Genomic DNA, 12,129 nt, shown 5'->3' with positions numbered 1-12,129 from the left:
CTGAAAGCCTCAAACGTCTAATTGCAGATACTTCTGTATAAACAGGTAGCTAAAAACTTCAAACTACTGAAAATCGGGAGGTGCCGTTATATGGGGGGTATACCAAAACCTGGACCTATCTTGACAATTTTTGTTTTGTGACCGCTGGTAACCTCAAATGTAAAATTGCAGGCACTTCGGTCAAAAAATATAGCTAAAATGCTCCAAACACCGATAATCTGGAGGTACCTATGTTGACAATTTTTGTGATAACTGGGAGCCTTAAACGCCAAATTTCAGGTACTTCAGTATAAACAGGTAGCTAAAATCCTCAAAATACTGAAATCGGGAAAATCAGAACACCGAAATTCGGGAGGTACAGTTATAGGGGGATAAACCGAAACATGGACCTATGTTAAACATATTTAGTGGTGATATTTTGTGACCACTGGGAACCTCATACGTTAAATTACATGCAGTTCGATCAAAAAAATTTAACTAAAACCATCAAAAACCGAAAATCAGGAGGTTCGTTTTATGGGGGCTATTCCAAAGCATGGACCTATGTTCGCAATTTTTGGTGGTAATGTTTTGTGTCCTCTGGAAAACTCATACGTCAAATTACAGATAGTTCGGCCACAAAAAGGCCATTTACTTGTGGACCTATGATAAACCAGATAAACCTCCATCGGAGTGACACAGCAACAATAGTCCTGATGGGGAAAATCAGTCAATACATATCGCCAGAGTTGTCAACATTGCACGCCACTGTACTGAAACAATCGAATGGAACATATTCCTGGTGTCGGCATATACTGCCGTTCGATTTGCCGGCATTACTACCTTCGTCTGGTGAAGATGACAAAACGAACATGCAATGAATTAGAAATTCCAACTCATACCACTTTCCGTGGGGCACAACTAACAAAACCAAAAGGAGCCGGGCCCTTTTGGGATTAATTGAATACGAACTACCTACTAACTCTTAATATAGTAAATACGTCTAGCAAGAACACATAACAATATTTTCAGCAAACATCTAATAAACAAGCTACACGAATCGGAGCCTCAAAATATCAAATCCACCGCATAATCTCGTAAGCTACGGATATATGTAAGACCAAAACCAATTGGATTATGGTCGGAAACCATATAAATTAGAAGACTAGGGACTAGAAAGACTAATGACGAATGTCTGAGGAAGGAAGATTTAGACAAAACTGTTAACATACTGACAGAGGAATACTAAAGTCTTTCGATGATAGTCGTTCCCTTCGAGATAGGAAATCTGCCTACTAAAAATCCTGTATGACCCTAGGGAATACGCATCGGAAGAAACACCAAAAATCGTCAACACGATTGTCAAGCAAGCCTTAATGATGTTCTCACCATACAAAGCAGCGGAACCAGACCAGATCTTCCAGGCTCTCCTTCTGGGGGAAGTAGACTATATTTCATCCTAGCTAGTCAGAATTTTCAAAGCATCCAAATTTGCTTTGCAAAAGGTTCGAAACGGCTCTAGAAATTGCATACACAGGGGCTAGACTAAGATTTCTAAACGTCTAACCAAAAATTATGTCTATTCACTAGGAAAACGAAAGTGGGACCTTTCGAAGAACTCATTTTCCTGTATAAGACAATAGCAATTTTTATTAAAGCGAAATCACTTTGAGCAATCCTTGATAGGAAATCCAAATGGAAAGACATATCCAGGAAAGGGCTAACAATACTTACAGATTTGAGTCAAACTGTAGAAGGGCTATAAACTCAAACTGGGGTTTCTAGAATGACTCACTGGCTATTCAAAAACATAATTTTACCATGGTAAAAATATTAAAAAAAAAACATATGTCCCTTTGGAATAATGAGGAGATAGGAAAACCCCTAAAATCCTATGGATTTTGTAACAGATGAGTACAAAATGAGGACAGTAGTAGACAGGAAGTCTGCCAGGATATAATAACTTGAGCTACAAGCGCATCTGCACAAAATAGGCTATGCAGAAAATATCAAAACAGGGCACGCGAATAGAACAGAGAGACGTTTGAACACCTTTTCTGTCATTACCCAGATTTCGTAAACCTCAGAAACCTGCACTTGGAAAACGACAGAATTTTGCAAGTGAGATTTTATTAATGGCACAAAATTTCTAAGTATTTCTAAAATTATTAATTGATAAAAATTAATATAACTTTGGCTTAAGTGGCCCTTTTTATACCCTCAGCCTTTTGGCTAACGAGGGTATATGAGGAAAAGTCAAAATTTTTTAGTTTCCATAAAGCCAAGGTTTGCACTATTATAATACGCGAACTATTGTAGTTTACCAGTAACTATGACTATTGCTGGATTAATTTAGATGTTTTTGTACAAAGCTCAAAAATTTAGCAAAAAAAATTAATTTACGTGGTAGTTACGACCGCGTAAAGGAAAAAACATAGGTAAAAACACGTTGAAGCTAAACAGGTTTTTTACATTGCTATTCGATTTCTGATTAAACCATTCAAATGGCGGACATCTGTCCAAAGTAAAAGTAGGAGAATACAAAATGAAGATTACACTTCTAATGTATCACTTTCCAAAATTTCCACTGCATCCACCTTTTATGGATGCTGACATTTTGAAGCTGGATTTCAGGTGTTTTTTGTATTTTTTATGTAACTGGGACGCGCATTCGGATATTTCGAAAAACCCATTATAGGATTAAAGAACTCGCGATTTCGCATAATCTGATATGTATATTGAGTATGTAGCCCACACAGCAGCAGAGTAATCTACTGCCAAAGGCCAAAATTTAGTGCGATATTTTTTCTAAAAAACCTATTTTTTGGGTACAGTATTTACAATATCGTTTTGAGTGTGCTGGTACCCCGCGATATTTTAGTTTTTCGACGATCCGGATCATATGAACCACAGATCGTAAAAATCCATCTACTAGAACGGCGAAAACAGCAACTGCAAAAATTGAAAAATTTGCGAAAAATGTTTTTCAAAATATCGCTGACTAATACGCGTTTTATGTGGATCGTTTCCATTTCAATGAAGAAAGTGAATCATCACTCGCGTTTGTGCGAAAACAGCGGTTTGAAAAATTTAGTGGCATGGGAGCTGTATCCGATTTATCCAAAAAATACTGTGTGATGCTACATCCACGGTTCTTGATGGATTTTATTGAAATATGTTTAGATCGATGTATTTTTTCACGGTTGATAGTGAAATCGGATGCGCATAAAAAGTGTATGCACTTTGTGCAAATTATAAGCATTATACAGTTTTTTGCACACTACGCTGTAGGCGATGCTACATCTTAACCGCCAAATTAAATCCTGGCAAATGTGTACAGATTAAAAGAGAAGAATTCGCCGTATTGATAAACCGCATGCGCATCAAGTGATTTTGAGGATTTCGCGATTTACACGCATTTCAAAATGAACATTACCCGATACAGTTTTATTTGAAGATTATACCCCATTCAAAGGAAACCAAAATTTATGATAACGTTGCCCATATCTTCCGCTAGATGTTAGCGTGTACTCGAGAAGTGATTAGAATAAAAAATGTGATTTTTTGCGTGAAATTTAACTGAAATAGGAGAATAACTCCGACCTAATTTTACTACATTTTCTTCAACTAACTCACAAAATAAATTTGAAAAAATATTTTCTCTTAAAACATTTTTATAAATTCTCTCAATATATTTTTGTTTGTTTTTGCTATAATATGCAAACCGCTAAACAGATTTGTATATTTTTGGTTTCATTTGAATCTTCGCGATGTTTAGATTACGTACATATTTTTAAAATATTTTTCCGATGCATAAACAGCTTAAATTTTATTAAAACAATTGGCAAGCCATCAAATTTTTTGAACTCTTTCTCAATTTCCGCGAAAACTTAAAACTTTTTCACTAATGTTATGGGGCCTCAGTAATCATGTATTACGTAGGGAGCCCCTAATTAAGAGAGTTTCTCAATATAATGATTAGAGTCTTTTAAAGATTTTTTTCTTTTTATCAGAATTGAAACCGCCATAACTTTTGCGCGCAATAACCAAAATTAGTATCTCGAACAGATTTAAGAACGGGATTTTTTTCCCAATCTATGTACCAAAAATCTTTCATGTAGCTTAAAAAAAATTTTTTAATTTTTTTTTTATGGAAAACTAAAAAATTTTGTCTTTTCTTCATATACACTTTGATACCATCAAAAATGTGCCTCTGCTTCAGAAAATTTGGAGTCGATTTAGTCACGTCCGTCTGGTCCATATTTAATATATCTAAAATACAGATCAATGGACTATATCGGTCCATTTCTTCGGGTACCTTCCACACAAAATTTCGGAAAAGTGCAGTTTAAGAGCCTGCTTATGTATGTCGACAAGAAGAATGAATGTGTAAGAAACACTACAAAATTTGAGTGCGCTTTTCAGATTTGTTTTTTATACCCTCAGCCTTTAGGCTAGAAAGGGTATATCATCAATATTTTTGAAATTTTAACATAGTTGAAGCCAAGGTTTACCCCTTTAGGTGTTTTTAGAATGTTTTTGGCTAAAATGAGATGTTTTTGGACTATATTTATGTTGAAAAATAGATAAAAATCGGTTGAAGCCAAAGTGCCTTTTTTCTCTTGATTTGTGAATAAACCAAACTTTTCCCGATTTTCCTGTCAAAGTAAAAGTAGAAGCAAACTAACTAAGGATCATCTCACTAATGTATTACTTTTAAAAATTTGATCTGCTTCTACCATTAAATGATGCTGACATTTTGAAGCCAGATTTACAGTGTTTTTTGACATTTTCTTCTAAATTCATTCCGCAAACAGGTTTTTCAAAAAATCATATATAGGATTGTAGAACTCGCGATTCTGAGTTATTTGATATATGTGCCGTGAATGTAGTCTACACAGCTTCATAGAAATCTGCATCCAAATACGGAAATTTTGTGCGAACATTTTTCTAAAAATCATATTTTTCGGGCCCAATTTTTACAATAGTCATTCGAAATCCTCGTACTTGATTGCACATTTTAGTTTTTTACGTTCCGGATCCAATAAATCATTCCCCGTGAAAATCCATCTACTAATACGCGAGTTACGATAAATTCCAAAGTATAAAAATCACCTAAAAATGTTTTTGAAAATATCGCGTTTTCTGCGGTTCGTTTCTACTGCAATGAAAGAACGAGTACAGCATCTTCGTTTTAGCGGAAACAGAGATTTGAAAACTTCAATGAAAAGGGAGCTACATTAATTTTATCCCAAACAATAGTGTGGGATGCTACATACACGGTTCTTGATTGATCGCCTTGAAATAGATATATATCGATGTAGATTTTCATGGTGGACATTGAAATCGGATGCGGACAAAAATTGTATTCCCTTTGCGCAAATTAGCGATATTTTATAGGTTTTTTAGTGCTAAGATGCAGCCGACGCTACATCTTAGCCCCCAATGTAAATTTCGAAAAATATATATAAATTATATGAGTAGTTATGATGTAAAGGAGGCAAATTATAATCAATGCAATCATTTTTTTTTTAATTGTTATGTATAGTTTGTAAGAACAATAATGTTTAATATTTTATTTAATTTGTAATTATATATGAATTGGCCATTGACTTATCCATATGGCTTCGATTGCAAAGTAATGAAAAATAAATAAATAAAATAAAATAAATTAAAAGATATAGTCTTGCTGTACATGAAAATCACTACGATAAAATATAATGGAATGCCAGAATTATTTTAACGTTTTTAATATTTAACAAATAAATATAGGAGATATGAAGGCGTTATATACCTATTTATGGTTGTTATGGAGCTACTATGGTATTTTTGTATGTTTCAGGAGTAACACTCCTCCGAAAGCCTTTCCGCCTATAAGTATTCCTAATGATTTAGATATATCATAATAAAACATACATCTTAAAAAGTCTCTCAAAGACATGATACTTAATAGCTGTAGCCTTGGTCAATTCCTTCCCGACTATAAGTACTTCTGTAAATAATGATGACTTTTACTGACTGCTATGTCTTCAAAATTTCATTGAAATTGAACATACGTAACAAAAACATGAAATCGACCGAAAATATATGTGGGTAGCTATATTCCTATATTAACCGCTCTCGATATAATTTGTCAAATTTATTTTTAGACCATATACCTCCCCCACAAAAGTTCGAAAACGTTCGGAAAATTTGTGCGCACGATAACTCTTGAAGGGAGTGACCGATGTAATCCATACTTTGCACATCCTAATATATCTACCAGATATAGATCAGGTTCGAATATGGACTAAATTTGTCTACTCCTTCACACATCACACAAAATTTCGGATAAGTTCCCTTTAAGACCTGCTCTCGAATCACTTTGATTTGCATTCGCTACCTCCATTACGACGGTAAAAGTTTTTTTCAGGGGCAAGTCCATATTTCTTGCGAAAACAGCCCGAAAGGTGTAAAAAAACCCCTATGTCACCATATGTGGCGGTCTGAGAACACGATAACTCTCGAAATGTTCAACCGATTTGGTCCAACATTTGGTCTTCGTCATATTATATCCAAACTTAGTCACATGGGCAATACCGGTCCACAACTTTCGGTACTTCTCCCCAATATTTAAAAAATATCACTTTGGATATCCTAATATTTTATCAAAATTTAGTTTAACTTCTAAAATGGCCCATATCGGTCTTCCCTAAGAGTACCTGCCTTACAAAAGTATAATATTTGTGTCTTAGTGCAGTTAATTCTTATTCCACATTGTTGTCTGCAGGTTCAAATGTCCAAAAAAGGCCAAATTCTGAAGAAACCTGAAATACATTCGATCTGTCCGGAGGTAAAAGTTTCACTTCATATTGGCTGTGGGTATATATCTGTCGGCAAAGCCGACTGACACTTTTTTACTTGTTGTTTTGAAGCGAAAGCAAAGGAAATAATATTGCCAAAACTTAAGTTTGGGTGTATTTCATGTGCACACATTTTCGTTTTGAAATACATAAACAGACTGTTAGACCTGTTTTTGAATCGTTTTGATTTTTCTTGAAAAATGTTATTCTAAGGGCCCTTTCGTTCAGTGCAAGTCTATACTTACTGGGAAAATGACACGACTGGTATTAAAACCCTCTACGGCCACAATATGTTGTGTCTGGAGCGCAGAACGACATTCCAACAGGATATTGCGTTAGTCCAAATTTGAATATCTCATATATAACTATGTCCTGTTTACAGAAAGTCCATGCTTCTTGAAATAATAGTAGAAAACCACTAAATTATACGGTGACCAACTGTCAGTCGGCAAAGCCGACTGATACACGTTTTCAAACCGAATTAGCTATCATTTGATATCTAGGGTCCTCAGTGACCAAAAAAATGATATTCCAAAACCCATGGACATAGGTCCATAATATGGTATAGACCCCACATATAGACCTCCCGATTTTCGGTATTTTGAAGATTTTAGCTACAATTTTTACCGAACTGGCTGTAAGAGGTTATCAGTGGTCACGTAAGTTCTCCATCAAAAATCGTCAACATAGGACCATGTAGCCGCCCAATTTTGGGTATTTTGAATATATTTTTTAACCGAACTAGCTGTAATTTGATATTTGGGGTCACAAAACGTACTCAATAAAAATCGTCAACAATAAAAATCGCCATGTTTTGGTATAGCCCTTATAAAACGGTACCTCCCGATTTTCGGTATTTTGAGGCTTTTAGCTAAAATTTTTAACCGAACAAGCCGTAATTTGACATTTGAGATTCCCAATGGTCTCGAAACTTTTCCTCCAAAGGTCGACAACATACGTTAAAGTTTTGGTATAGCCCCCATATAACTTTCAGTATTTTGAGGATTCTTGCTACAATTTTTAATCGAACAAGCTTTAGTTTGACATTCGAGGTTTTCAATGGTGACAAAACTTATTCAATAAATATCGTCAACATAGGTCCATGTTTTGGTATAGCTTCCATATAACAGTAACTCCCGATTTTCGGTATTTTGAGGCTTTTAGCTAAAATTTTTAACCGAACTAGCTGTGATTTGACATTTGAGAATCGCAGTGGTCACGAAACTTATTCAACAAAAATCGTCAACGTCCATGTTTTGTTATAGACCTCATAAACGGTACCTCCCGATTTTCGGTACTTTAAGGATTGTAGCTAAAGTTTTTAACCGGACTACCTATAATTTGACATTTGAGGTTCTCCGTGGTAAGTCCCGATTTTCGGTATTTTGAGTGTCTCAGCTATATTATTGAACGAAACTACTCGTAATTTGACATTTGAAATTCCATGCAGTTGTAAAACTTTTCCACAAAAATTGTCAAGATACATCCACACTTTGACATATACCCCATATAAAGAAGTTACCTCCTGGTTGAACACATTTTTACAGTGTTTTATTTAACTTGTTTTGGTGTCCGCTTAGTTCAAATCTAGTAACTCATTTTTAACAAAGTTACAGTTGACGGAACTGAGACTTTGCACACTTTTCAGATTTGGATGACAATACATGAATATGAAACCATAACCAATATGGGTCCATTTTTTCCTATAGCCCGCATATAGCGGTACCACCCGATTTCAGGTATTCTGAGGATTTTATGTTCATTTTTAGTCTGAATCAGCTGTAACTTGGCATTTGGAGTTCCCAATTGTACACATACTCCCAGACCAAAAATTGTGGACATGGGTCAGATTTTGGTGTAGTCCCCATATAACCGTACCACTCGATTTCAGGCAATTTAAAGTTTTTATCTACGTTTTCAGCCTAAATTTACTGTAATTTGGTTATGGTCAAAAAATGGTTAAATGGTTAAAAAATGGTTAAAATTAAAAAATCAGTAAAAAAATTAAGTTAGTGTTTTAATTATAAATGCACTTAAAATTAGAAAATAATTTTTCATGATGGAATCTCTCAAATAAAACGCTTGACGTTTAACATTGTCACAATTTTTAATTCAAATGCAAGCGTTTTATTTGAGAGATTTCATCATGAAAAATTATTTTCTAGTTTTAAGTGCATTTGTAAATAAAACACTGTAACTTAATAATTTTAATTATTTTTTTATTCAGATTAGATTATAAAATTTAGGCATTTCGATCGAAAAAGTTTTGCACCTAAAATCGTGAACAAAAAAGGAAATTAATTATTATATTTTTGTTAAGAATATTTTATCGGGGGAGGGTATACAAAGTTCTGCCCGGTCGAACTTAACGGCTGTTTACTTTTTTAATCTCACCTCACCCAAAGCAAAGAAAAAGTGGGAAACCCCAGACACCCGACATTGATCACTACCTTATTGGTTTATTTTAAGTTTAAATAATAAATTTTCCAATGTCTTCCGATGCCATGACCTCCAACCTGTTACCGCCATATTAATTGTTTTCGCAGAGCAATCACAACAATTGTTTTACAATCTCATCAATCTTTTGACCATAGACTGACCACAACTTTGGCAATAATAAAACCAGTAAATAAATTGTACTTAACAGAGATAGCGAACGAATATGGAGAGAAAGTGATGCATAGGAAAACCCAAAAAGAAACAAACAACAAATATTCCCCAGAGTGAGCAACAATGTTTAAAACATAAAAAAAAAAAACAACAATAAACGTAAGAAACATACACACTATACAACAAAATGGGTTTTTGGGAAATCCACAATAATGTCATTGGAAATACCAACCTGACGTTGAAGAATATAACTGAATTCACTGGCTGTATATCGATGGCTGGTATCACTCATTTTTGCTGCTGTTGTTGCTGTTGCTGGCCTTTTCAATAAAATTCAATTAAAATTCAACGATAACGATGATGATGATGCGAAATATGTGGTCCCCACATAAGTTGTTGTAGCTGAACGGATGTGGCCAAATGGAGATGTTCTCACGTTGAATCGAATTTCAAAATAAGTTGTCAAAATGTTGAGGTACACCAACAAACTAAATAAATTTTGTTCACTTTTTACACGTTTTACTCTTGAGATTCTTCAATTTTATTTCATATCACCTTCACTATTGTATATATCTTATTTTTCAAAGAATTTTTCAATCACAACAACGGCAACAAAACGACCCACTGAAACAAGTAACAAAAAAAAAAAAAAACAAAAATGAAAAAATGACTATAATTAAATTTTCTTTTAAGTTCATGTTCCTGCAATTGTCCCAACCAAGTTAGCTGACACGAAACAACAAGAAGTTGACTATGTCTGTGGTTTTGGACTATGTGCGCCAAATGCAAAGCAACAACCACACAAAACAGGAAATGAACTAACTTTCAGATTAAATCAGAAAGGGAAAATGGAATGAAATGCAAACCCTCAGAGGGTCGTCTTCGATTGAGTAGTTGTTGCTGTTGTTACGTTTTGTGTTTTTATTTCATTTTTATATGTTCTTGTGGGTGGCCTAAAGGCGTATCAGTGATAAAAGTTGTTGTGTCAGTGCTCAAAGATATTTTGAATATTATGAACTTTTATTAATTTTCATTTAAACTTTTACTATATTCTTTCTTTGTAATATTATTCTTTATTTATTTTTGCTTTTATAAACAAAAAGTAAATATTACTTCTTTTTATTCGACTTTATAAAAACTTTAAATTGTTGTTTTAAGTTTAAACATTTAATTTCACTTTCACTTCCACACTCGTTTCCAGGAAGTTGTGTAACTACATAACTCTGAATTATATTTCTCTTTTTAATTTATTTTATGTTTCCCCAATTTATTTAAATAATTTTTGTATTATTGTTTTTTGTTTTTATTTACTTGATGCTATGTTTTTTGTTTGCAATATTTTTTCCGTTGAGTTTCTTAAGCGTATTGCCTGATTCTTCGACGTTTACTTAATAACTGATGGCAGAGCAGAAAAAAATTTGTTGCGAAACTTCCGACTTCCGAAGGATGCAAGCTTTATTTTACTTTTGCTTTCATTTTGAACTCTGTTCTTATTGTTGTTGGCGACAACAGCAGCAACAACCATCAACAGCAGGGTTGCCAAAGTTTGGAATTGAATTTTTCTACAACATGTTGAGCGATCATTTCTTACTCTATATGACTTTTTTAAACAAGATATAATAAATAGTATAAAATATTTTAAGTACTTATACCCTCAGCATTTATGGTAAATACACTTTCATATGGACAAAATGTGCCTCATCGAAAAATGATTTTAGACCCCAAGTATGTTCACGGTGCGCCTTAACTAATTTTAAATGGAACGTGCTTACACCTGGGAAGTTTTTGCAGATTCTGAAACTACAATGCTCATAGATGAGAAATATCAAGAAACAAAAAATCGCCGGAGGGATTTTCAAATAAATCGCGATTTAAGTTCACATTTTTAGGTGTTCTTAAGGTTTTTACGATTTTGCTTGGAAACCGCGAGCCCTATGTAAATGGGTCTAAAAAAATGTTTTAGCTGTGAAAGTTTTCCACAAGATTGACCTTTATGATACTTTCGTAGGTTTCACCGTTTTTGAGTTATAGAAGTTCAAATTGAGACAATGCACTGACTGTATCGCCTCCTTATAAACCATTGTCATTACTGCAATTTCCCAAATAAAACTTTTATATCTTGAAAATGGTACAACCTAGGAAAAAATAAATCATCCAGTCTTGTAGAAAATTTTCACAGCTTCAATATTTTCTTTCGTCCAATTTTGATATGAATTGCGGTTTCCAAGCAAAATCTTGAAGACTTGAGATAAAAACCTAAAAATTTGAACTGAACCTCTATATCTCAAAAATGGAAAAAGCTACGAAAAAAACCTAAAGGTCAGTCTTGTAGAGAATTGTCACAGCTACAACATTTTCTTTAGACTCATTTCGAAACGACTTGCGGTTTCCAAGCAAAATCGTGAAAACCTAAAAAAACTCTAAAATTGTGAATTTTGATCGTGATTTATTTAAAAATCCCTCCGGCGTTTTTTCCGTCTTTTTTTATTTTCTTGTCTATGAACTGCTGTATACACGGCCCCCATATGGACCGTGAATACAAGTTATTACAACAAAAATCAAAACGATTCGAGAGCAGGACCTAAACTGAACTTTTCCGAAATTTTGTGTGGGAAATGCCCGAAGGCGTGGACCGATTGAGTCCATGTTGAAACCTCATCTAAGTTTGGTAGACATTTCACGATGTGCAAAGTATGGA

At 34.1% G+C, this 12,129-nt stretch overlaps 1 protein-coding gene across 4 annotated transcripts in view; it reads right to left on the bottom strand.

Moving 5' to 3' along the window:
* LOC141404937 (putative sodium-coupled neutral amino acid transporter 11) overlaps positions 1-10,905 on the bottom strand; it is a 228,548-nt gene extending 217,643 nt beyond the window's left edge. The window contains exons 1-2 of one of the 4 annotated variants that reach the window (XM_073988783.1): positions 10,743-10,905; positions 9,664-10,004 (exon numbers count right to left, since the gene is read on the bottom strand). In XM_073988783.1, coding sequence (XP_073844884.1) covers positions 9,664-9,723 — 60 coding nt within the window. In that variant the 5' untranslated portion in view covers positions 9,724-10,004; positions 10,743-10,905. Of the gene's footprint in view, positions 1-9,663; positions 10,056-10,341 lie in introns of all 4 variants that reach the window. The other 3 variants (XM_073988785.1, XM_073988782.1, XM_073988781.1) reach the window with 3 other exon arrangements.
* Positions 10,906-12,129: the final 1,224 nt, after the last annotated feature.

Source organism: Musca autumnalis, unplaced genomic scaffold (assembly GCF_047663935.1).
Source record: "Musca autumnalis isolate F117 unplaced genomic scaffold, ASM4766393v1 scaffold_5, whole genome shotgun sequence".
NCBI classification, from domain to species: domain Eukaryota; kingdom Metazoa; phylum Arthropoda; class Insecta; order Diptera; family Muscidae; genus Musca; species Musca autumnalis.
The sequence above is the reverse complement of the archived record's forward strand: the minus strand, read 5'-3'. Positions and strand labels throughout refer to the sequence as shown.